Genomic DNA, 22,501 nt, shown 5'->3' with positions numbered 1-22,501 from the left:
GCCATATCAGTTTTAACTTCTTATATGCGGTTTTCTGAGTGCACACATCTGAAGCACACGCACAGAAAGCAGCTGTCACACGGCATGTGAGTAAGAAACTGAGTTCTAATTCACACACAAGTTTATGTTAAAACGCGCATAAGTTACAAAAACACAGTCATTATTTCTGTGAAATTAAATAGCTGGAAATGAAATTGAATGTTTATATAAGATCTGTGTATTAAGTAACAGCAGCGTATTATATTTTACATTCGTTTGCCTCTCTGTGCTCATACTGTATTTACATTCTCAATAAAACTGTTCTCATCGATATGTTTTACTGTTTTTGTTGTCAGACAATGGGATGAATATGAAATAGTGACTGAACTGCAGTACCTACAAGCCTCAGAAGCCAAATAAGGTTTATAAAAGAAGTCACTAGATTTGTCGCAGGTGCTTTTAGGAAAAAGTTGCTAGGGGGGTCTGAAAAGTCACTAAATTTAACTAAGAAAGTTGCTAAGTTGGCAACACTTGACTCCGTCTTGATCCGTCTTGACATGTAAAAGCAATTTTTGCGTAATTGGTGCCCTTTAAACATGCAGTTAACAAATTATTATATATGATACCATCAAGAAATCTAGCAGTCATAACCATGTATGATTAAACCAAGCCAAATTATTACAAGAAGTAGCTCAGAGTCTGGGCGAGTTACCACTGCAAACAAAAACATGTTTCAGAACCAGCTACCACACTTGGCATGGATAATACATGCTGATTCAGAGTCTGAGGTGCAGGCGCCATGGGGCTGCTGAGCTCCAGCCAGTTCACGCTTCATATTTGATTTTCTCATCAATCAGAGGCCAAGAGTATTTGAGTGATATCGGAGACTATCCTTTTTTTTATATGGAGGAGGGATGTTACTTATTGCAGCTTTCCTCTTGTTGCCAAGTACTCAAACTGTGAATGGTCAGTCCAGCAGGATGCCGCCGCTCTTTTTATGGATACTGTTGGTATCCAATACCCAGGTTTCTTCCCTAAGCCGGTGAGTTGAATTTTAAATATGCTCTTTAGCATGCATTCCAGTCTTCCTGTTTATCTGAATATTTAATATTTAATAAAAAGGTACAAACAGCAGCAGGTCAGAAAAGGACACTCTTGAAACTGAATAATTGCTAGTCAATTTTACAATTAATTACAAAAAACATGTAACACTAATTTCAACAACATTTTTAGATCGAAAGACTAAAATAGTTTTTTCTGTGTGTGTGTGCGTGTGTGAAACATACTTCAATAATCTTTGTTTTATTTTCAAAAATATTTTTTTACAATATAAATTAAATCTGGTCTTCACATGAGGTAACTTGTAATAACTCATATATGAACTGCTTTTACTATGTTTTTATAAACGTAAAAATTTTGGATGAATAGACTTTTCAGTAGCAGTGCAGAAATATCCGAGGGTTCATTCATATCTTTATGTTTTGAAGATGACCGATAGTATTACTGGTTTGGATTGACATGAGCGTGAATAAATGACAGAAGTTTTATTTCTGGTTGAACTATTCCTTTCAACAGAATGTTAAGTATTTTGTCTGTGTTTACAGTGACAATCATGTCGTTGACTTGGAACCACAGTAAGTACACAACTTTCCAAAGTCCTCAGTGTAAAGACATACACAAACATAATTAAAGCAGCGTGAAGCAGGTGGTCCAGTATGCATGCTTTTACTTTATGCAAAGCTGATAAAGAGTTTGTAGTGAAACTTCATGTACTGTATTCTCTGTCAGGTTTGTCATCGTAGCTCCAGCAAGACTGAGGCTTGGAATGAAACTGAACATCTTACTAGAGGCACACAGCCTGTCCAAGCCAATCACCGTCAAAGTCTTTGTCTATACATACCCGAGCGAATATGTCCTGACACAGGACTCTGCCATCCTCAATTCAGAAAACAGCTACAGTGCTCTCAAAACCATTGAGGTCGGGTCAGAGGACAGAGTGTATTGTCTTTGTGTGTAGAAACTAGAAATGTGCCACAACAGTTTACTTTACTTTTTTTTTTAAATCAGGTAAAGCTTGTTGATGTAAATAATTATCATATGGATATATCTGTTTTTTTTTTCTTCCCCCACATAAGATAAATCCAAAGCCGTTGCTTTTGAAAACGGAGAATAATAAATCTGTTAAACTGGTTGCTCAATTTGGGAGTTTCCATAAAGCTGAGAAATTTATCATGCTGTCATTCCGCTCTGGATATATCTTCATTCAAACCGATAAACCGGTTTACAAACCAGGAGACACAGGTCAGCTATTACACTGGACTAAGCACTAAGTTTACGTTAAATTACAAGTCTGTATCACTGTTACTTATCACCTTTTATCTCTAAATCTCTCAGTTCATTACAGGGCTTTTGTATCCAATCCTGAATTCCAAGCTTTCAACAGCACAATATCTCTTGAGATTCAGGTGACTGTCATCATCAGCAAAACGAGCTTAATATCATTTATTTAATTCCATTAATTCATATCATTATTGGTTCTTTTTGTATATACATCCATGGAACAATCAGAACCCAGATGGTATTGTGATGGATGGCAAAGCCAATGTCAGTGCAAGCAATGGGGTCCTATCTGAAAGCTACACCCTCTATACTGTGGCCAAGTATGCAAAGAGATTTGTGTTTTGCAACTGTCAACTAACTCTTATTAGAATATTAGTACACTGTCTGCTAAATATCTGCTGACACTTTATTTTAATTTTGAAGGTCTCCCAAAAGAGTTTAGTTGCCTCAATTATTTTTTTCTGTGATTTATTTTTTCTTATATTAACAAAATAACATCCATTCAAACAAACAAACAAACAAAAAGGGAAGGGGGAGCAACAGACATAGTATATTCAAAAAGAGACAGAATAAAATATGGTCCTTCCTTTATATAGGTCAAAATATCCTCAATTCCATGCTTTCAGTGACAATTCTATCTCCTGTATGTATATGACAGTTATAGGTCGTTTGAAGTTTCATTTTGAACCTCTTGTTAAGAGTTATGTACACTCTATGGATGACTTTGAAATGGATAAGACGATGAGCCAAGTTTTGAAAAGTTAAGGTTAGATTAGACCACACCCTCTCCCAGTCGACTGATAAGTAAAAATCTGTTAATTCATGATTCCATATATGTTTAATAGAAAGAGGCTTTGCATTGTAAGGGGATGCCTAGGGAACTCCATAGGCCCTGAGAGCAGAGCGTAACTGAAAAACGACTAAATATGATGATGCTGATAAACAAAACTTATTTCTTAATTATTGAAGCAAGCAGATTCCTTGGTTATCATATAAGTCACCGCAAGCGTTTATGCACAATGTAGACCAAGAGGGCTGGACAAACAGCCAATTTCCGCATAAAAAAATGTAAGCTGTGCCATAATGGTGTGGTGTTACAAAATTTGAAAGGTCCTCCCATCAGGCGTTCCACCCTTTTCCAGATCCTAATAGAATTGGCCACAACCTGGACAAATTTATATTTATCATGACCAATAATATAATTCAAAATTTGGAATAGCCAATCCTCCTGAAAGGATCAACTAGGAAAGTATGGAATTGATCTCCTTAAAGTATCCTGGAGGAGGGGAAAGCGGCAGCATAAAATTCTTTTTTATTAAGTTGAGGTATCAGATTGATGAATCTGAACATACTCAGCAAACATTGGTCCGACGGCGATGTGGTGTCCACTGCCAAAAATAGTCGCGGTAGGAAGGCATAAATATGCACGTGTATTCATTCAACCTCTTTAAAACCTCTTAAAAACTACTTGGTGCACTTTAATTATTGCAGTATTAATCAAGGTGTAAACAGCTTTTGCATATTCCACAAGGATTTCACAGAATGTCATGATGGACGTGTAATGCACTTGTAAAAGACATAACCTAGTGACGTCCGCCCACAACCGATTCACAACACGGGTAAATATTGAACTACACGTAGCTAAAAGTCAAAGTAACAATTATACATGCAACCCCATAGAACTATAGACATGAACAAACGTATCTGAATGCATTTTTAGGAAATGCTCTGCGTTACATATTTCTACCAATTTATGCCGTCCTACCTATGGATTACTTTCTCCATGCGAGAGGAAAGAGTTTTAGCATAAACTTTTAGATTGCATTGGATGAGTGATACTGTTCTGTAATTGGAACAATTTATCGGATGTTTAAACTTTTTAAGAAACAATGATATCAAATAGGGATGGGCGATATATCGCATGCGATTGTTATGTGCATTTCATCAGTAAAGCCGGTTCTCTGATTAACGGTAAATCACCATCACCTGCTTTCAAATGGAGCAGCATTTCAAAGACAGAGCCGTAGATCACTGACAAGCTATGCAATATCTCGTTCATTGTCGGAGATGAATTGCCTTCGATAATGAACAACATATTGCATGTATTATGTTCAATAGTTAAATGTAATCTGCACCCCCTTAGTTTTATTATGAGCACAAGAGAAAGCTGCCAGTTTGTAATACTTGCTTTGAAAATGTGCCACATCGCATTGTTTTAAATAGGACTCCTGTATCAAGCACAAGAAATCGATGTATGATGCAAATATTCTAATAGGCTATAGGCTAAGTACGCTTAATAGGCCATTCACATTCAATGATAAAATATTCAGAACCTAAATTGTGTACTCGCAATGCCAAAGATTATGTCTACGTGAAGAGAATCAAAAGCAATTCTATACTGCCATTGACATGTAAATGTTAGTATGTATCCTAGATACCAATCAATCTAGATGCATAATCTTTTAAAAGAAAAGCAAAATAAATAAAAGTATTGATGTCTGTTGAAGGGCATAGAAAAAAAAAAAAAACAAGAAAAGAAACGACGAACAACTATGTACAAAATCCAAAACAGACCGCAGATTACCAAGAGTGCAGGTTAGCATAAACGAAAGATAGACAAGTTGATGTATTGATTTAAATTTTCTATGACACTTTTTGTTGGTAAAAGTCATATGCGAGTAGGCGTCAACTATCATGAATATCATTGTGATTTACACCTGAGAAGACAAAGACCTGCATAATGAGCTGCATAATGAGCCTTTAAGTCAGCTGTGTGTCTCTGAGAGGGAAGAGTTACAAGAAAGAATATGATTACGAAATAAATCTATATAATTTTATGTTCGTAGTTTATTTAGAATATATTTAATTATCCCACAACATAATTTAAAATCCACTTGGGAGTACAGTTTATTAGGAACAATCAAAGCAGACTTTCAAACAAATGTTTTGGCATCATTACTCCAGTCACACAATCCTTCAAAAATCCTTTTAACAATCTTATTTTCTACAAAAAACATATGTTGTTGTTATTATTATTATTAATAATGTTGAAAAGAGCTGAGAATATTGTTCAGTTATTTAGGGGGGATAAATTGAAAGAAAAGCATTGTTTGTTACATTTATTACAGTTATCTATTTGTTACATTTATATTATTTACATCAAGCTTTTGAATGGTATAGTATTGTATATTGTTATTGGAACTTCATAATATTTCACTTGATTTTACATTTAGTCAGGAATTAAAGTTTGGAAAAAGTCTTTGGAAAAAGTCTAACTGGTAAAATGTTTACACGTTATTTGAAAACTAGTACAAGTATATAAATAACTAAAAAGAGTCTTACTCATGTTTATGATCTCTGCTGAATAAAGTGCTTCATTCTTTTTTTCTGAGGAAATCCAAATCTCAAATCCTCAACCACATCACATCTATCTGTACATCGATTCTGAAACTAAAATTTTTGCTTTTAATTCCTAGAGAAGGAACATGGAAAGTTGTTGCGGAGTTTGATAATGTTAAAGACAACACATTCAGCAAAATATTTGATGTAAAGAAATATGGTAAGTTATTTATATTTTTCTTAGTGAAGACATTTACCTGCTGCCATGTATGGTTAGAATAATTCCTTTTCTTCTTGTTCCCAAGTTCTCCCACCATTTAACATAACTTTAACCCCAAAGAAATCCTACTTAACCCTAGATGAGGAAAAGTTGGAAGTAGAAGTCACAGCCAGGTGTGTGTCAAACAGAACTTCTGTCACTGTTAATCAAAACTCACCTAAATTACAACCATAATAAAATTGATGTGATATCAGCTCTAAATGTAATTATTGGCTTGATATGTTCTAAAGTGAAACCTGTGCAATTGTTAAAATAACTGATATATATTTATAAAATTATTATTATTATTGTTATTGTTATTTTTTTATTTTTATTTTTTTCTCTCCTGTGATAGCAATGATTTTCCAGATGCAGGCCTCTCACAATTAGCCTTCTGTTTGACAAATAGGGGATTTGGCCCTGGCTAAAATCTTATTGCCCTGTTCCTGGAAAATGTTTGTTTATGGGGAAGCATCTGAGAGAGGGGTTCTGGCCAAACCATCCAAAGTGAAAAAACCTGTGCTGCAAAACAACAGCACACTTTAGCTGTTTTTTTTTGGGAAATCCACTTTTAATCACAAATCTGAAAATACTGAGAACAGCCAATAAATAAATAAATACTACAGTATTTTAATTGAATGAAATACTGTGTAAAATCGCGCAAGTGAATAAAGCCCTCTGTAAAAATCTTCTAAACAGGAATTTTTTTTTTTTTTATTATTAGGTATTTAAAGGGTTAATTCACCGAAAAAAGAAAATTATGTCATTACTAACTCAACCTCATGTCGTTCCATGTCGGCTGAACTGCTGACTGGTGTAATCCAAACGGCGTTGTGAAAGCTGTATTTTCTTTGGATAATGGAGACAAGGGGATACGCATTGAATTTTGACACAGCATTCATCTTGCGGTAATCCACAAAGAACTGGACTGAGCCGTCCGTTTTCTGAACTAAATCTGTCGGGCTCGCCCAGTTACTATTGGATTCTTCTATTACCCCCATGCCTAATTCAGCCTGAACTACCCTTTTCTTGTGCTAAGGTAAGCGATATGGCCAGCTGCGAACTATCACGCCCGGCTCGGTCTCGATATGGTGCTGAATCAGGTTAGTACAGCCCGGTAGGGGCGAGAAGACGTTGGCAAACTCTGCCTGTAATTTCGTTAGATCAGTGAGTTGGGACGGTGAGAGGTGATCTCCCCCTGGTGCCAGGGTGAGGGATTGTGGTTTGACATTCACCTCTGGTCCGAGATCATCCTCCCTGCCAATCACCATTGCCAACATCACTGATTCCGCCTCATTCCATTTTATTAGGAGGTTGAGGTGATAGATCTGGCGTGCCCCGTTCCTATTGGACTGTATTACCTCATAATCGAGATCTCTGACTAGTCGTGCAACCTCAAACAGTCCCTGCCACTTAGCCATTAACTTAGAGCTCGATGTTAGGAGTAATACAAGTACTTTCTCTTCCGGTGCAAATTTGCATAATTTAATGCCCAATAATCCATACAGTTCGCGTAGCTTATGTGACATAAACACCGTGCCCTGATCTGTGAGGATCTCTTTCGGAAACCCCACCTGGGAGATAAGACGAAACAGGGCATCCGCAACACTGCTTCAGGATATCGTGTTGCATAGTCAACTATGACAAATGCAAAGCGATGTCCCCATGCAGATCGCTCTAATGGCCCGATGAGGACCATACCAAATCTCTCGAAGGAGACCTGCATTAAGGGAAGAGGGCACCACGTCACTCCCCTCGGCCAGTAGCCACTTGCGGCAGGAGTCCCGAAGCTGCTGTGCCATCGCGAAGGGCCGCTGAATGATTGCCCTCTTCAGGTCATTGAAGACCAGGAGGTTCGCCACTGGTAGCTGTTGTGCGGCCACCTGGGACTCTCCCGAGAGCAGGGGGATCAGACGGACTGACCATTAGTCGCAGGGCCAGCCGCACGCTTCTGCTAATTTTTCAAACAGTTCTAGGAATACTTCTGGGTCGTCTTGTGGTCCCATCTTGTGGAGGGGTAAGTGAGAAGGTACCATGGGTGGTCCCGTGGCCTCGGCGCGAACCTCCTGGTCAATCCAGCTCCGGAACCTCTCGCAGTCCTCCTGCTGGGCTTGAAGGATGGCGTGGAATCGCCGCTCCTGATCCGTTCTCAAGTCCAGCAGAGCCTGATGTAGGGCCAGGAGGGATGAAATGACATCCACAAATGGCGTGGAGGAGGGACTCTGCATGGCGGCGGCACTTCTTCTTCCTTTCCCGGGTTTCGGCACCAGTGTAGTAAGTTCGTGAGAGGAAAGGAAGAGGACAAAGGGGTCGGCTGGACTGCTAATTTAATTTATTAACTCAAACTCTTTATAAACACCAATAGTGACTTTTAGTCTGAAATCAAAACAGACACTATCGCACAAGACTTCCGGGCTACTCGTTCTGTTTCCAGTTCACGTCAGCAGTCCATCTCTCTCTCGACTGCTTCTGTCTCTCCTGGCGTTTTATACTCTCTCCACGCCAATTACTGAAACAAGAGACAGGTGTTGATCGTTTTTGCCCAAATCACTCACTTACCGCTCATCTCTTGATTTTCTCTCCCACTTGCAGACTTCGCTAGTTCAAAACACAACAGTTCAATGATATCCGTTTCGTGAATGAATCACTCGATGTAATTGGATCTTCTTGAACCAATTCACTAAATTGAACTGAATCGTTTAAAACAGTTTGCGTCTCCAATAAGCATTAATCCACAAATGACTTTAGCTGTTAACTTTTTTAATGTGGCTGACATTCCCTCCGAGTTCAAACAAACCAATATCCCGGAGTAATTCATGTACTCAAACAGTACACTGACTGAACTGCTGTGAAGAGAGAACTGAAGATGAACACCGAGCCGAGACAGATAACAAACAAAAGATTGACTTGTTCTTGAGTCAACAGACACGGAAGAGAAGACAATGCTGAATAAAGTCATGGTTTTTGCTGTTTTTGTACCAAAAAGTTTTTTTCAATGCTTCAAAAAATTCTAACTGACCCTTTGATGTCACATGGACTAATTTGAAGATGTTTTTATTACCTTTCTGGACATGGACAGTATACCATACACACAGTTTCAATGGAGGGACTGAGAGCTCTCTGACTAAATCTAAAATATCTTAAACTGTAGAAATGTAAACTGTGAACGGAGGTCTTCCGGGTTAGGAATGACATGAGGGTGAGTTATCAATGACATAATTTTCATTTTTCGGTGAACTAACCCTTTAAGCTAGAGACACAAATAGATAAACTGCATTGAAACAACAGTTAACATTTTTCAATAATTTGGATGTTTTCTTTGCACTAATTATAAACAAGTGTGCCAAATAGTCCAAAATCTCAAAACTGACTAGTGGATGACAAAACAATGTTTTTTGTGTGTGACTTGCCTTAAACTGCTTGAAAAAAAGTAGTGAGTTTGAGGTCTTGAGCCATTCAAGGATACAGTGTCATACACAGGTGCATTTCAATGAATTTGAATTTCGGGGAAAAGTACATTAATTTCAGTAATTCAACTCAAATTTTGAAGCTTGTGTATTAAATACATTCAATGCACAAAGACTAAAGTAGTTTCAGTCTTTGGTTCCTTTAATTGTGATGATTTTGGCTCACATTTAACGAAACCCCACAAATTCAATATCTCAACTAATTAGAATAAGATTAATAATAATAATAATAATAATACAAATTTAGTGAATTGTTGGCCTTCTGGAAAGTATGTTAATTTACTGTACATGTACTCAATACTTGGCAGGGGCTCCTTTTGCTTCAATTACTACCTAAATTCAGCCTGGCATGGAGGTGATCAGTTTGTGGCACTGCTAAGGTGGTATGGAAGCCCAGGTTTCTTTGACAGTGGCATTCAGCTTATCTGCATTTTTTTGGTCTGTTGTTTCTCATCTTCCTCTTTACAATAGCCCATAGATTCTCTCTGGGGTTCAAGCACACCAACACCATGGTCATTTAACCAACTTTTGGTGCTTTTGGCAGTGTGGGCAGGTGCCAAATCCTGCTGGAAAATAAAATCAGCATCTTCAAAAAGCTGGTCAGCAGACGGAAGCATGAAGTGCTCTAAGATTTCTTGGTAAACGGGTGTAGTGACTTTGGTTTTCAAAAAACACAATACAATACAAAATTTGCTCTCATCTGAAAAGAAGACTTTGGACCACTGGGCTACAGTCCAGTTCTACTTATCCTGGTAAGATGCCTCTGACATTGTCTGTGGTTCAGGAGTGGCTTAACAAGAGGAATTCGACAACTAAGCCAAATTCCTTGACACTTCTGTGTGTGGTGGCTCTTGATGACTTGACCCCAGCCTCAGTCCATTCCTTGTGAAGTTAACTCAAATTCTTTAATCAATTTTGCTTGACAATCCTCATAAGGCTGACGTTCTCTCGGTTGGTTGTGCATCTTTTTCTTTCACACTTTTTCCTTCCACTCAACTTTCTGTTAACATGCTTGGATACAGCACTCTGTGAACAGCCAGCTTCTTTGGCAATGAATGTTTGTGTCTTAACCTCTTTGTGAAGAGTGTCAATGATTGTCTTCTGGACAACTGTCAAATCAGCAGTCTTCCCCAAGATTGTGTAGCCTAGTGAACCAAACCGAGAGACAAAGGCTCAGGAAACTTTTGCAGGTATTTTAAGGTGATTAGCTGATTGGTATGTCACCATATTCTAATTTGTTGAGATTTGTGGGTTTTTGTTGAATGTGAGCCAAATCATCACAATTAAAAGGACCGAAGACTGTGTGTGTGCACTGAATTTATTTAATACACAAACTTTTCCACAACATTCTAATTTATTGAGATGCACCTGTAGGCCTCCCTCTCTTAAAAATTCTGTTCTTCTGACAGCATGGTTACACTTATTAAAAACATTTCAAACTTAAAAATATTATAGAATGAATCACTATGTGTCCTCTTCCCAGGTATCTTTATGGTGAACCAGTGAAAGGTGTTGCATTTGTGGTGTTTGGTATTGAAATAAATGGTGAGAAAAAGAGAATAACATCTATGAAGCAATTGAACAATGTAAGTGGAAGAGTGGGAGAGCTGTGTGTAAGAAAGAAAAGAGATAGATTTTTTGTTAAAGATTTATCTGTTTATTTGCAGCTAAATGGAAAAACTGTTAGTTTGACTATGAAGGAGATAGAGAAGGCCTATCCTGACACAAGCAGACTACTGGGGTCTTCTGTGTATGTCAAAGCATCAGTAATTACCAGCTCAGGTGGGAGATCAATACCCTTGAAATGAGACCACAGTTATGTAATAAATATGCAGAAAACTAGCATGGTAATATTTTTTACCTCCAATTTTTATTTTAAATAAAGATTTTCTTTATTGCAAGATTGATTTGGCTAATTATAATTAATATAATTGTTAATAACATTATATAAAGGGCAGATTATTTTTAAAACACTTACTTAGAACATAATTAGAAGAACTAATCAATAGCTTCTATCGTTTTGTTTTGTATTGTATTTTTTGTTTTCTCAGGTACAGACGCTGTAGAAGCAATGAAATCCGGCATTAAAATAGTAATGTCACCCTACGTGCTTTCCATCAGGGACACGCCAAAGTATTTCAAACCTGGCCTACCAGTAGGCATAGTGGTAATTTTGAAACTGTCATATTTACTGCTTGATTGATGTTAGTATTATTCTTTCAAATGATTATTAGAGGAGAATCATTGTATTTTGTTGTTTAGGTTACAGTGAGTAACCAAGATGGATCTCCAAGCCCTAATATCCCGGTTGAAATCAACTTCCTTCAAGAAACAATCAACACACACAGCGGCACTATCAGGGTCTCCGTCAACATGCCTGATGGAGACAAAACACATATATTGAAGGTACATTGAACACAATAGAAACTTATCAGAAGTTGAGTATTTAAGGTCCCTCTTTCACCTTTCAGTGAGCAATTATTAAAAGAACCATTTAATGCACCTCATAGAATAAAGAGCATTTTAATAAACTAAAGAACCCTTTATATTATAAAGAACCTTTTGTTGAATGGAAAGATTCCATGGAAGTTATAGATAGAAGATTTTTCTAGGAAACATAGATGCCAATAAAGGGTGTCTATATGTGTCATATTTTGGTAAATATTTCTGTACATTGGCAGGTAAAAACAGCTCTTCCTGGTGTGAATGCAGAAAAGCAAACTTCAGAGGAGATGCCTATGGTGCCATATATTGGTTTTGACGGCTACAGTAAGAACTACCTGCACATCTCAGTGGGCTCCAACAAAGTGGCGGTGGGAAACAGTCGTATCATCAATGTGTACATTAAAACCGCCTCACCAGAACACAGAAAACTTGTAAAGCAGCTGACGTATGTTGTGAGTGTTGGACATTTTGGGGAGAGCTAAACATGACTGTAATACAGTAGTCTTTTAAGTATACAGTGCTCTCTTTTTTATTTCTCCTTTTCTGACGCCCCCCCCCCCCCCTTCTCCTCTTCCTGCCTAGGTTTTGAACAAAGGGAAAATAATAAAAGCTGCCAGGGTAGATGTAGGATGCCATAATTTCACAAATATTCCTTTGCTGGTGACCACAGAGATGCTACCTTCATTCCGGCTGGTGGCGTACTATATGTTGCCATGGCAACTCAATGCAGAAGTGGTGGCAGACTCAGTGTTTGTGGATGTGGAGGACCAGTGTGTAGGCTCAGTAAGTATGCTTTGAACTAAAATGACTACTATGAAGAATACATATAGCCTACTTGTTACATAGTGCATTAGTGCCCTACCACTTTTTCAGCTGCGCTGGTTTTGGAAGTTTTTTTAGGGGCCAAGATAGGTCTAGAACCCTATGGTATCAGTTAGTTTTCTTATTCCTGAATGGAAGTCAATGGCAGTCCTATCAACTGTACATAGAAAAAAATATGAAAATTGGCACACATATAGTGGTGGTCATGAATAGTAATTTTACCAATTTTGGGGACCCTTGAACCAAGCCTGTTGTTCATCTGATTACTCTCCTCATGGTGACTCCACCCATTACAGTAGAAGTCATTTTGAACAATAATGTCTTCCTTTTTTATGCTACTCCTTCGAATTTTGTCATATCAAAATTGGATCAGATGATCATTGGACCTTGCTACATATAAATGACCGAACAGAATTTTGTTATGATGTTATGATGATGCAAACTTAACAATGTCGACCAAAATTTGGATCAGAGGCTGTGTATCTGCAATATTTTGGTCAATATTTTTTATCTTGGACAGAAAAGGGGTATTCAAGATTGCTCTATAATTAACTAGTTCTTTGGGGTCAAGTTGTGGTTTTTTGATGAGAGGCTTAATAACAGCCAGTTTGAAGGTTTTGGGGAAATATCCTAATGGCAATGAGGAATTAATAATAGTCAGAAGAGGATCTATGACTTCTGGAAGCCTCAACAAGTGTTGACATTTCCCAACATCACAGCAGTAATGACTTTATGAACTACTTTACTTCTGTGTTACACTGTGTTGAATAAATACCTGGGGTTATGTTTGTTTTATTCTAAAAGAGAAGAAAAGTAATTGGATCTAGCAGCTTTTAATTGCCTTTCTGTATGATATGTCAATTACCCGTCAAGCAATACGAAATACCTCTAGTTTTGTTTTCCTCCAGCTGCGCTCCATTTTTCGGGCTGCTCTCTTTAGGGTGCGAGTATGCTCATTATACCATGGTGTCATACTGGTTTCCTTAACCTTCCTTAAGTGTAAAGGTGCAACTGTATTTAAAATGCTAGAAAAGAGAGACTCCATAGTTTCTGTTACATTATCAAGTTGTTCTGAGGTTTTGGATATGCTAAGGAATTTGGATACATCAGGAAGATAACTTAAAAAGCACTCTTTTGTGGTAGAAGTGTTGGTGTGTGTGTGTCTGCGTTGTGGAATGTGTCGTCGTGCCGTGAGGGAAAAGGCGGGTGTTTCGTCTTTCCTTTGAGGCTCACGCAAGTATCTCTGGACTGTCTCGAAGGTGTAATAAATGTCACCCCGCCATAGGATGTTACAGACATCGCGGCACCCAAATGGTGAGTTATGTTAGAAGATGCTGTAAAACAAAGGTCCTTGTTTGCTCAAGTTCTGGTCTTTGAGTGCTGAATGTGTTAGAGAGTCTGGATTCATTAATATGGAACAGATGGCTGAAATACCATCCGCTCATTAGTGTTTTACATTTTTATGTCTTTATATTTAGAGTACTGAGTGCACTTTTCTGTCCAGCCATACAACTAGCCTGGCTTAGCTTTCGCTTAGCATCATACGTAATTCATGATATTTCCATAACAGCAAGATATTGATGATGGCAGGTAGCCATGAATTTCAAATTTGTGGTTTTACAAACGTTATTGGTAAACCCAAACACACAACAACTCTTTGGCATGTTGTAAGGTTAGTCCACTTCCTCGATCCAATACTGTAAGGCGGTTTGTTTCCCCCTAAAAGTGGACGTGAGTCTGTTCATAGACATTCTATGAACACTGCGCCATGAATTGAACAAGGGTTCATGATCAGCCCTTTCGATGCCCCTCATTCTCAGTTTTGCATTAGCCATTGGAGTGGCTACTTGGATATTTCTGGGGTAACAAAACTCTGGGGTATCAAAACTTTCAGCTCTGCATAACTCGCCATTTTCAAACATATTCACCTTGATTAATCACCTCGAAGAAAGGGAGAGAGGAAAAAAAACTTTTATATTTCATGGGTCTTGGCACTTTTCTGGCAAAAATCACCGTTTGTGGTGATAGTATTGCGTATCACCCATAGTCAAGACGATATTAGGCTCACTCTCCTATTAATGCGTTTTATTATCATTATTAGGTGGCCTACTATAACTCTGCTATCAAACTGCTCCACTATTCCATTTCATCACTGCATTTCACGCTCGCCTGTGCTCGCAAAGGACGATTTGAGCCGGTAGTCGGCAAAGAAGTCTCCATCCTCAAACAGACCTACATCGTCTGCAGATAAGTTATTTCATTGCACTTTACAAAAAAATCTAAACGGTCTATATATGTCCAATATTTTAAACAAGCCCTCACTAACTGAGTTTAATGCCACAGTTATGTTAGAATGCATCTCTTTCTTGTTTCTGTGGCAGTGCATCGATCTCGTCATGGGGCATGCAGTCCGGAGCGCTGTATGACTGATGCATCGGTTCAATTAAACTTTACTCCAAATATATGAACTTACCTGTTTTGAATACTTTATATTTAACGCGTTCGTTTACGTCCAACATTAGGGTTAAATTGTTGGACTTTAAATGAAATCTACTAACATTTAGACTGATAACTTCCATGCGCAGATCTGGCAAATTTGCCACAGGACAACCGATATGACAATTGTGCTCGACTATATGATGACCATTTTAAATATAGTATTTTTTTTATTTAACGTCAGATTATCAGTATGTCTGAAAGTATATATACATTTTTGATTATTGGTGATTCCATAGCCTCTCTTTCGCGCACCTGCATGGTTAAAATGCCAAATAGTTATGCTATGACAAAAATAAAGAGTCTCACTACCCATGCTCGATAATATCATTGATATGTATCATTGATCTCATGTGCTGACAATATGATGATTTGACAAATAACCATATCGCTAATTCATAGATGACTGCAACTGGTTCCAAAAACATCTCAAATCCGTCCTGCAATTATCAGGTGTTCCAGCAGAAAATTTCTCTAGCCACTCTTTTCACATTGTCGCAGAAACATCAGCATCCCGAAAAAGCCTCTCCAAACAGCAGATCCAAACTTTATGAAGATGGTCTTCAGAAGCTATTAAATCAAAGCTACATCAAAATCAATCAGTTTCACATTAAAGAAGCCCACCAAACCCTCATTGGGCACCACTAAAGTAATCGCTATAAAAAAAATTAAAAAAAAACCTTCACTGTCTGGCCAAATACTGGTAATTCAACTTTGCCTGTCTGTCTTATGTTCTTATGTTCCCGTCTAGACAACATTAACTTTTCCTTTCTACGGTTGGCTTATCCATTTGATGCCTTGAGTATTGAGCTCCCATCAGACATCGGCGAGAGTCTCTCTGCTAGACAACATTTTTTTTTTCATCCGATGCTGTCAGTATTGAGCTCCCATCGGAATGCCGGCTAGAGCTTCCCGGCCACACACCCTTACCTTTTCCTCCTACTGTCAGCGAGGCTTACCCATTTGATGCCTTAAGTATTGAGCTCCCATCTGCTCTCGGCGAGAGCCTCTCGGCTAGACACCCCTACCTTTTCCTTTCTATTGTTGCTGAGGCTTAACCATTCGGTGCCTTGAGTATTGAACTCCCATCGGACGTCGGCGAGAGTCTCCCAGCCACATAAACTTTACGTTCTCCATGCTGCGGTTGGAGAGGCTTACCTGTTCGACGCCTTGAGTATTGAGCTCCCATCAGACGTCGGTGAGAGTCTCCCGGCTAGACAACCTTACCTTTTCCTTTCTACAGTTGGTGAAGCTTGCCTGTTCGGTGCCTTGATTATTGAGTCTCACGGCCAAGTAATTTTTCGTTCCTGTTTGATGGGTGATGATGCTCATCTGTACAACAACGATTGTCTCGACCTCCAGCCAAACGCTGTCCAAATCTTTTCCCCCTGCCTGGTGAGGTTTACCTGTTTGATGTCCTGATCTCCCATCGGATGCTGCGAGAGCCCGCGCAGTTGGGTTTTCCCCATCTCTGCTCCCCAGCCGGCGAGGCTTACCTGTCTGATGCAGTGAATATTGAGCTCCCGTCAGATGTCAGTGAGAGTGCTCCCGGAAGGTTTTCTTTACTTGCTGTCTACAAACAGGGTCTTACCCATCTGATGCTGTGAGTATTGATCTCCCGTCGGATGTCGCAAGAGTCCTCTTTGTTGGCAGCCCAAAGCCTGTTTATCTGCTTAACTGAGAGGGCCTACACATCTGTCATCCTGAGTCTTGAACTCCAGTTGGATGCTTCATGGGCCCTCTAGGTCAGTTATCTGCCCTGGTTGCCCACTGATTAGCAGGGGCTCATCAACCAGTAGGGCCAGTACGCCAACACCATGACCTATTCCAGTTGAGGCAACTTTGGCCCTCCTGGTAGGGCTATCCAATCACGCTGCTCCTCTTTTATTGGCCGGTAGGGTCATCCGTTCCAATGCAGTTTAAGGTGCTCCAGTTGAGCAACGGCTCGAGCCCTCCCGACACCCAAATCACACAGTCCGATACAAACAGCCAGTAGGGTCTACTTCTCAGCCCCCGCCAGATCTCAATGCTACTGTGTGTGTGTGTGGGGGGGGGTGTCCTTAGTCTGGCGACTGTCCTTTCCACTATTGCTTTTTTGGTGGGCACTCTAGGTTCTGGCCATTCCCAAGCTAGGAGCCCTTGCCCGGGCAGCACACCAAATATGCATTAAATACTTCTGCTAATTATATTTAAGTGTGGACTTGTAAAACTTCTGTAAATCCTGGCTGTTGCACTTCTTGTGTTTGGTAAAATATCTAATAAAACTTGCAGAAATAATTTTAATCTGTGCAATTGCTTGATGCTTAATTGTTTTAGCTCAGTTTAGGACCAGTGGTGGGAGAAAAACTCAGTTCATACTCACCAGGAAGCAGCATTACATTTGAAGTGAAAGGAGACCCGGGGGCAAATGTCAGCCTGGTTGCTGTGGATAATGCCATCTTCCTGTTGAGTAAAAACCATCTGACGCAGAAGAAGGTAATTTACAGTACACATTACTTTTCAAAAATGCAGAAAATCTTGTTTTTTTCTGTAGGAGATTTATGAATTCTCATGTCTCTGTCATTCAGGTATGGGAGGTGGTGAGTCAGGGTGATATGGGCTGCACCACAGGAGGAGGTAGGGATAATATGGGTGTTTTCAGTGACGCAGGACTGGTGTTTTATTCCAGCACAGGAGGATCTACTGACTTCGGATCAGGTGTTTCACACGCACTGTTAATTTTAAAGATTAAAAAGATATCTTTCTGTACATGGCCGTAGCCAGGTATTTGAAAATGAGTGAGGTCCAGGGGGTTTCTATATTAACCCCCTTATTATAGAATTGTGCTATAATAACCCCTATAAATGCAACTAATTATATACACTAACTCTTGAAAAGAGACAGAAATGTATATGTTTTTGGAGGGATGCTCATTTTTACATTTTACCCTATTTATTGCTTCAAAGTTTGTTAATACTTCCGTAGCCCCGCACATGACATGCAAGAATAAATAAATAAATTATGCGCTCGATTTACTAATTTGTTCCCTCAATGTACTAAGATGTGCACACTATTACTATTGCGTTCCGTCGATTTGCTATTGCATTCTCTCGATTTGCTCGTGCGCATGATAAAAATAAATTATTTCAAATATTTTGGTAATTAGATAAGATAAAGTTATCGCTGACCCTAAACCACAACTACCTACTTCATTAACTTTCTAAAGCGTGAAATATAGTGGAAAAACGAGTCAAATAACGCTTCTAATAGCTGGATCTGGCAACATGCATCTCGCACTCTCGCTCACAACTCTCAGAAGACTTGTTCACTTCCGAAGCATCTGGCAGCGATTCTTTTCATACCACGGACCCTAAACATTCTTAATTACGCATGCAGACATTCATATGAGGAATCTAGCAGCAAATTAGTCAATCAGAGAACACATTTTATTTTCAAACATGAAAAATTTACAGAGGTCTGGACCTCGGTGACCTCATAGCTGGCTACGGCCATGTTTCTGTACTGTCAGATGAGGATAAACTGGCCATAGGGTTTCCCTAGATTTTCTGTGTGTAATGTAAATAAACAAAATTTAGACACCAAGTAAAAAATTACAAGGATTAATGCTATTTCAAATTAATTTCAGACAACTGAAAGTACAGTGACAATTTATATATACACTCATGGCCAAAAGTTTTGAGAATTACATAAATATTGGAAATTGGAAAAGTTGCTGCTTAAGTTTTTATAATAGCAATTTGCATATACTCCAGAATGTTATGAAGAGTGATCAGATGAATTGCATAGTCCTTCTTTGCCATGAAAATAAACTTAATCCCAAAATAACCTTTGCACTGTATTTTATTGCTGTCATTAAAGGACCTGACATGTTAAAAGGAGGGTGATGCTTGAAATCATTGTTCTTCCATTGTTAACCATGGTGGCCTGCAAAGAAACGCATGCAGCCATCATTGCGTTGCATAAAAATGGCTTCACAGGCAAGGATATTGTGGATACTAAGATAGCACCTAAATCAACAATTTATAGGACCATCAAGAACTTAAAGGAAAGAGGTTCAATTCTTGTAAAGAAGGCTTCAGAGAGAAAGTCCAGCAAGCGCCAGGATCGTCTCCTAAAGTGGATTCAGCTGCAGGATCTGAGTGCCACCAGTGCAGAGCTTGCTCAGGAATGGCAGCAGGCACGTGAGGCGAAGACTTTTGGAAGCCTGGTGTCAAGAAGGGCAGCAAAGAAGCCGCTTCTCTCCAAAAAAACCCATCAGGGACAGATTGATCTTCTGCAGAAAGTATAGTGAATGGACTGCTGAGGACTGGGGCAAAGTCATATTCTCCGATGAAGCCCCTTTCTGATTGTTTGGGGCATCTGGAAAATGGCTTGTCTAGAGAAGAAAAGGTGAGTGCTACCATCAGTCCTGTGTCATGCCAACAGTAAAGCATCCTGACACCATTCATGTGTGGGCTCACTCACAATTCTGCCCAAAAACACAGCCATGAATAAAGAATGGTACCAAAACACCCTCCAACAGCAACTTCTTCCAACAATCCAACAAGAGTTTGGTGAAGAACAATGCATTTTCCAGCACGATGGAGCATCGTGCCATAAGATAAACGTGATAACTAAGTGGCTCGGGGACCAGAATGTTGAAATTTTGGGTCCATGTCCTGGAAACTCCCCAGATCTTAATCCCATTGAGAACTTGTGGTCAATCCTCAAGAGGCAGCTGTGACAAACAAAAACCCATTAATTCTGACAAACTCCAAGAAGTGATTATGAAAGAATGGGTTGTTATCAGTCAGGATTTGGCCCAGAAGTTGATTGAGAGCATGCCCAGTCGAATTGCAGAGGTCCTGAAAAAGAAGGGCCAACACTGCAAATACTGACTCTTTGCATAAATGTCATGTAATTGTCAATAAAAGCCTTTGAAACGTATGAAGTGCTTGTAATTATGTGTCAGTACATCACAGAAACAAAGATCTAAAAGCAGTTTAGCAGCAAACTTTTTGAAAACTAATATTTATGTACTAGCTTTCTCCGTCGGGTGGCTGGGCGCTCCCTTAGAGATAGGGTGAGAAGCTCGGTCATTCGGGAGAGTAGAGCCGTTGCTCCTCCACATCGAGAGGAGCCAGCTAAGGTTGCTCGGGCATCTATTTCGGATGCCTCCTGGACGCCTTCCCAGGGAGGTGTTCCAGGCATGTCTCACCGGGAGGAGGCCCCGGGGAAGACCTAGGACTATGTCTCCCGGCTGGCCTGGGAATGCCTCGGGGTCCCCCCAGAAGAGCTGGAAGAAGTGGCTAGGGAGAGGGAAGTCTGGGCATCTCTGCTTAGACTGTTGCCCCCGCGACCCGGCCCCGGATAAGCGGAAGATGATGGATGGATGGAATATTTATTTAATTCTCAAAACTTTTGGCCACATATACAGGTCCTTCTCAAAAAATTATCATATTGTGATAAAAGTTAATTATTTTCCATAATGTAATGATAAAAATTTAACTTTCATATATTTTAGATTCATTGCACACCAACTGAAATATTTCAGGTCTTTTATTGTTTTAATACTGATGATTTTGGCATACAGCTCATGAAAATCCAAAATTCCTATCTCAAAAAATGAGCTTATCATGAAAAGGTTCTCTAAACGAGCTATTAACCTAATCATCTGAATCAACTAATTAAGCTTTTAAAAACTCCCAGCCTGGTTCATTACTCAAAATCGCAATCATGGGTAAGACTGCCGATCTGACTGCTGTCCAGAAGGCCATCATTGACACCCTCAAGCAAGAGGGTAAGACACAGAAAGAAATTTCTGAACGAATAGGCTGTTCCCAGAGTGCTGTATCAAGGCACCTCAGTGGGAAGTCTGTGGGAAGGAAAAAGTGTGGCAAAAAACGCTGCACAATGAGAAGAGGTGACCGGACCCTGAGGAAGATTGTGGAGAAGGACCGATTCCAGACCTTGGGGGACCTGCGGAAGCAGTGGACTGAGTCTGGAGTAGAAACATCTAGAGCCACTGTGCACAGGCGTCAGCAAGAAATGGGCTACAGAGAAGCAGCACTGGACTGTTGCTCAGTGGTCCAAAGTACTTTTTTCGGATGAAAGCAAATTTTGCATGTCATTCGGAAATCAAGGTGCCAGAGTCTGGAGGAAGACTGGGGAGAAGGAAATGCCAAAATGCCTGAAGTCCAGTGTCAAGTACCCACAGTCAGTGATGGTCTGGGGTGCCATGTCAGCTGCTGGTGTTGGTCCACTGTGTTTTATCAAGGGCAGGGTCAATGCAGCTAGCTATCAGGAGATTTTGGAGCACTTCATGCTTCCATCTGCTGAAAAGCTTTATGGAGATGAAGATTTCATTTTTCAGCACGACCTGGTACCTGCTCACAGTGCCAAAACCACTGGTAAATGGCTTACTGACCTTGGTATTACTGTGCTCAATTGGCCTGCCAACTCTCTTGACCTGAACCCCATAGAGAATCTGTGGGATATTGTGAAGAGAAAGTTGAGGGACGCAAGACCCAACACTCTGGATGAGTTTAAGGCCGCTATCGAAGCATCCTGGGCCTCCATAACACCTCAGCAGTGCCACAGGCTGATTGCCTCCATGCCACGCCGCATTGAAGCAGTCATTTCTGCAAAAGGATTCCCGACCAAGTATTGAGTGCATAACTGAACATAATTATTTGAAGGTTGACTTTTTTTGTATTAAAAACACTTTTCTTTTATTGGTCGGATGAAATATGCTAATTTTTTGAGATAGGAATTTTGGGTTTTCATGAGCTGTATGCCAAAATCATCAGTTTTAAAACAATAAAAGACCTGAAATATTTCAGTTGGTGTGCAATGTATCTAAAATATATGAAATATTATTTTTTATCATTACATTTTGGAAAATAATGAACTTTTATCACAATATGTTGAGACACTGTTTTCCAAATTAAAGTTGTTCAGTGCTTTGACGCAATGTATTTTGTTTAAAGCACTATATAAATAAAGGTGATTGATTGATTGATATGTAAATTTTTGGAGAAGGACCTGTATATATGAGCTACATAATAAGGCAGACAATATTTTGTATTTCATGCATGTTGTATATAATACATATTTGTGAGGGCTTATAAACTTTGGGTTGTGATGAGCAGGTAGGATATTGTAACATCACATTGGTCCTGTGCTGTTTTTGCTCCCAGTCTAACCAAAAGAAGGAAAAGTGAATTTTCTTTTTTGATGTTTAAGCTTTCTTTTTGTTTCATGGAATAGATAATTGCTCCAAAGAATCTAGAAGTAAAAGATCGTTAAATCAAAGAGCAACTAAATGGCAACAAAGAAAGAAGCTGGGTGAGTCAGTATATTAAGGCAATCTTCA

The 22,501-nt window shown here is 39.3% G+C and overlaps 1 protein-coding gene across 1 annotated transcript in view; it reads left to right on the top strand.

Annotated features, from left to right (window-relative positions):
* The first annotated feature begins 949 nt into the window (after window positions 1-949).
* The window catches only part of LOC113040521 (complement C3-like), a 69,507-nt gene continuing 47,955 nt past the window's right edge, over window positions 950-22,501 (top strand). Inside the window, 17 exon segments of the mRNA XM_026198842.1 lie at window positions 950-1,021; window positions 1,584-1,613; window positions 1,768-1,957; window positions 2,115-2,280; window positions 2,374-2,444; window positions 2,548-2,639; window positions 5,796-5,878; window positions 5,964-6,051; window positions 10,868-10,970; window positions 11,052-11,166; window positions 11,436-11,551; window positions 11,647-11,790; window positions 12,066-12,281; window positions 12,412-12,612; window positions 17,464-17,622; window positions 17,715-17,844; window positions 22,396-22,473. Of these exon segments, the coding sequence (XP_026054627.1) occupies window positions 960-1,021; window positions 1,584-1,613; window positions 1,768-1,957; window positions 2,115-2,280; window positions 2,374-2,444; window positions 2,548-2,639; window positions 5,796-5,878; window positions 5,964-6,051; window positions 10,868-10,970; window positions 11,052-11,166; window positions 11,436-11,551; window positions 11,647-11,790; window positions 12,066-12,281; window positions 12,412-12,612; window positions 17,464-17,622; window positions 17,715-17,844; window positions 22,396-22,473 (2,044 nt within the window). The 5' untranslated portion in view covers window positions 950-959.

The sequence above is a fragment of the Carassius auratus genome, chromosome 22, assembly GCF_003368295.1.
Source record: "Carassius auratus strain Wakin chromosome 22, ASM336829v1, whole genome shotgun sequence".
Classification (NCBI taxonomy): Eukaryota; Metazoa; Chordata; class Actinopteri; order Cypriniformes; family Cyprinidae; genus Carassius; species Carassius auratus.
This window is presented reverse-complemented; position numbering and strand designations above follow the sequence as displayed.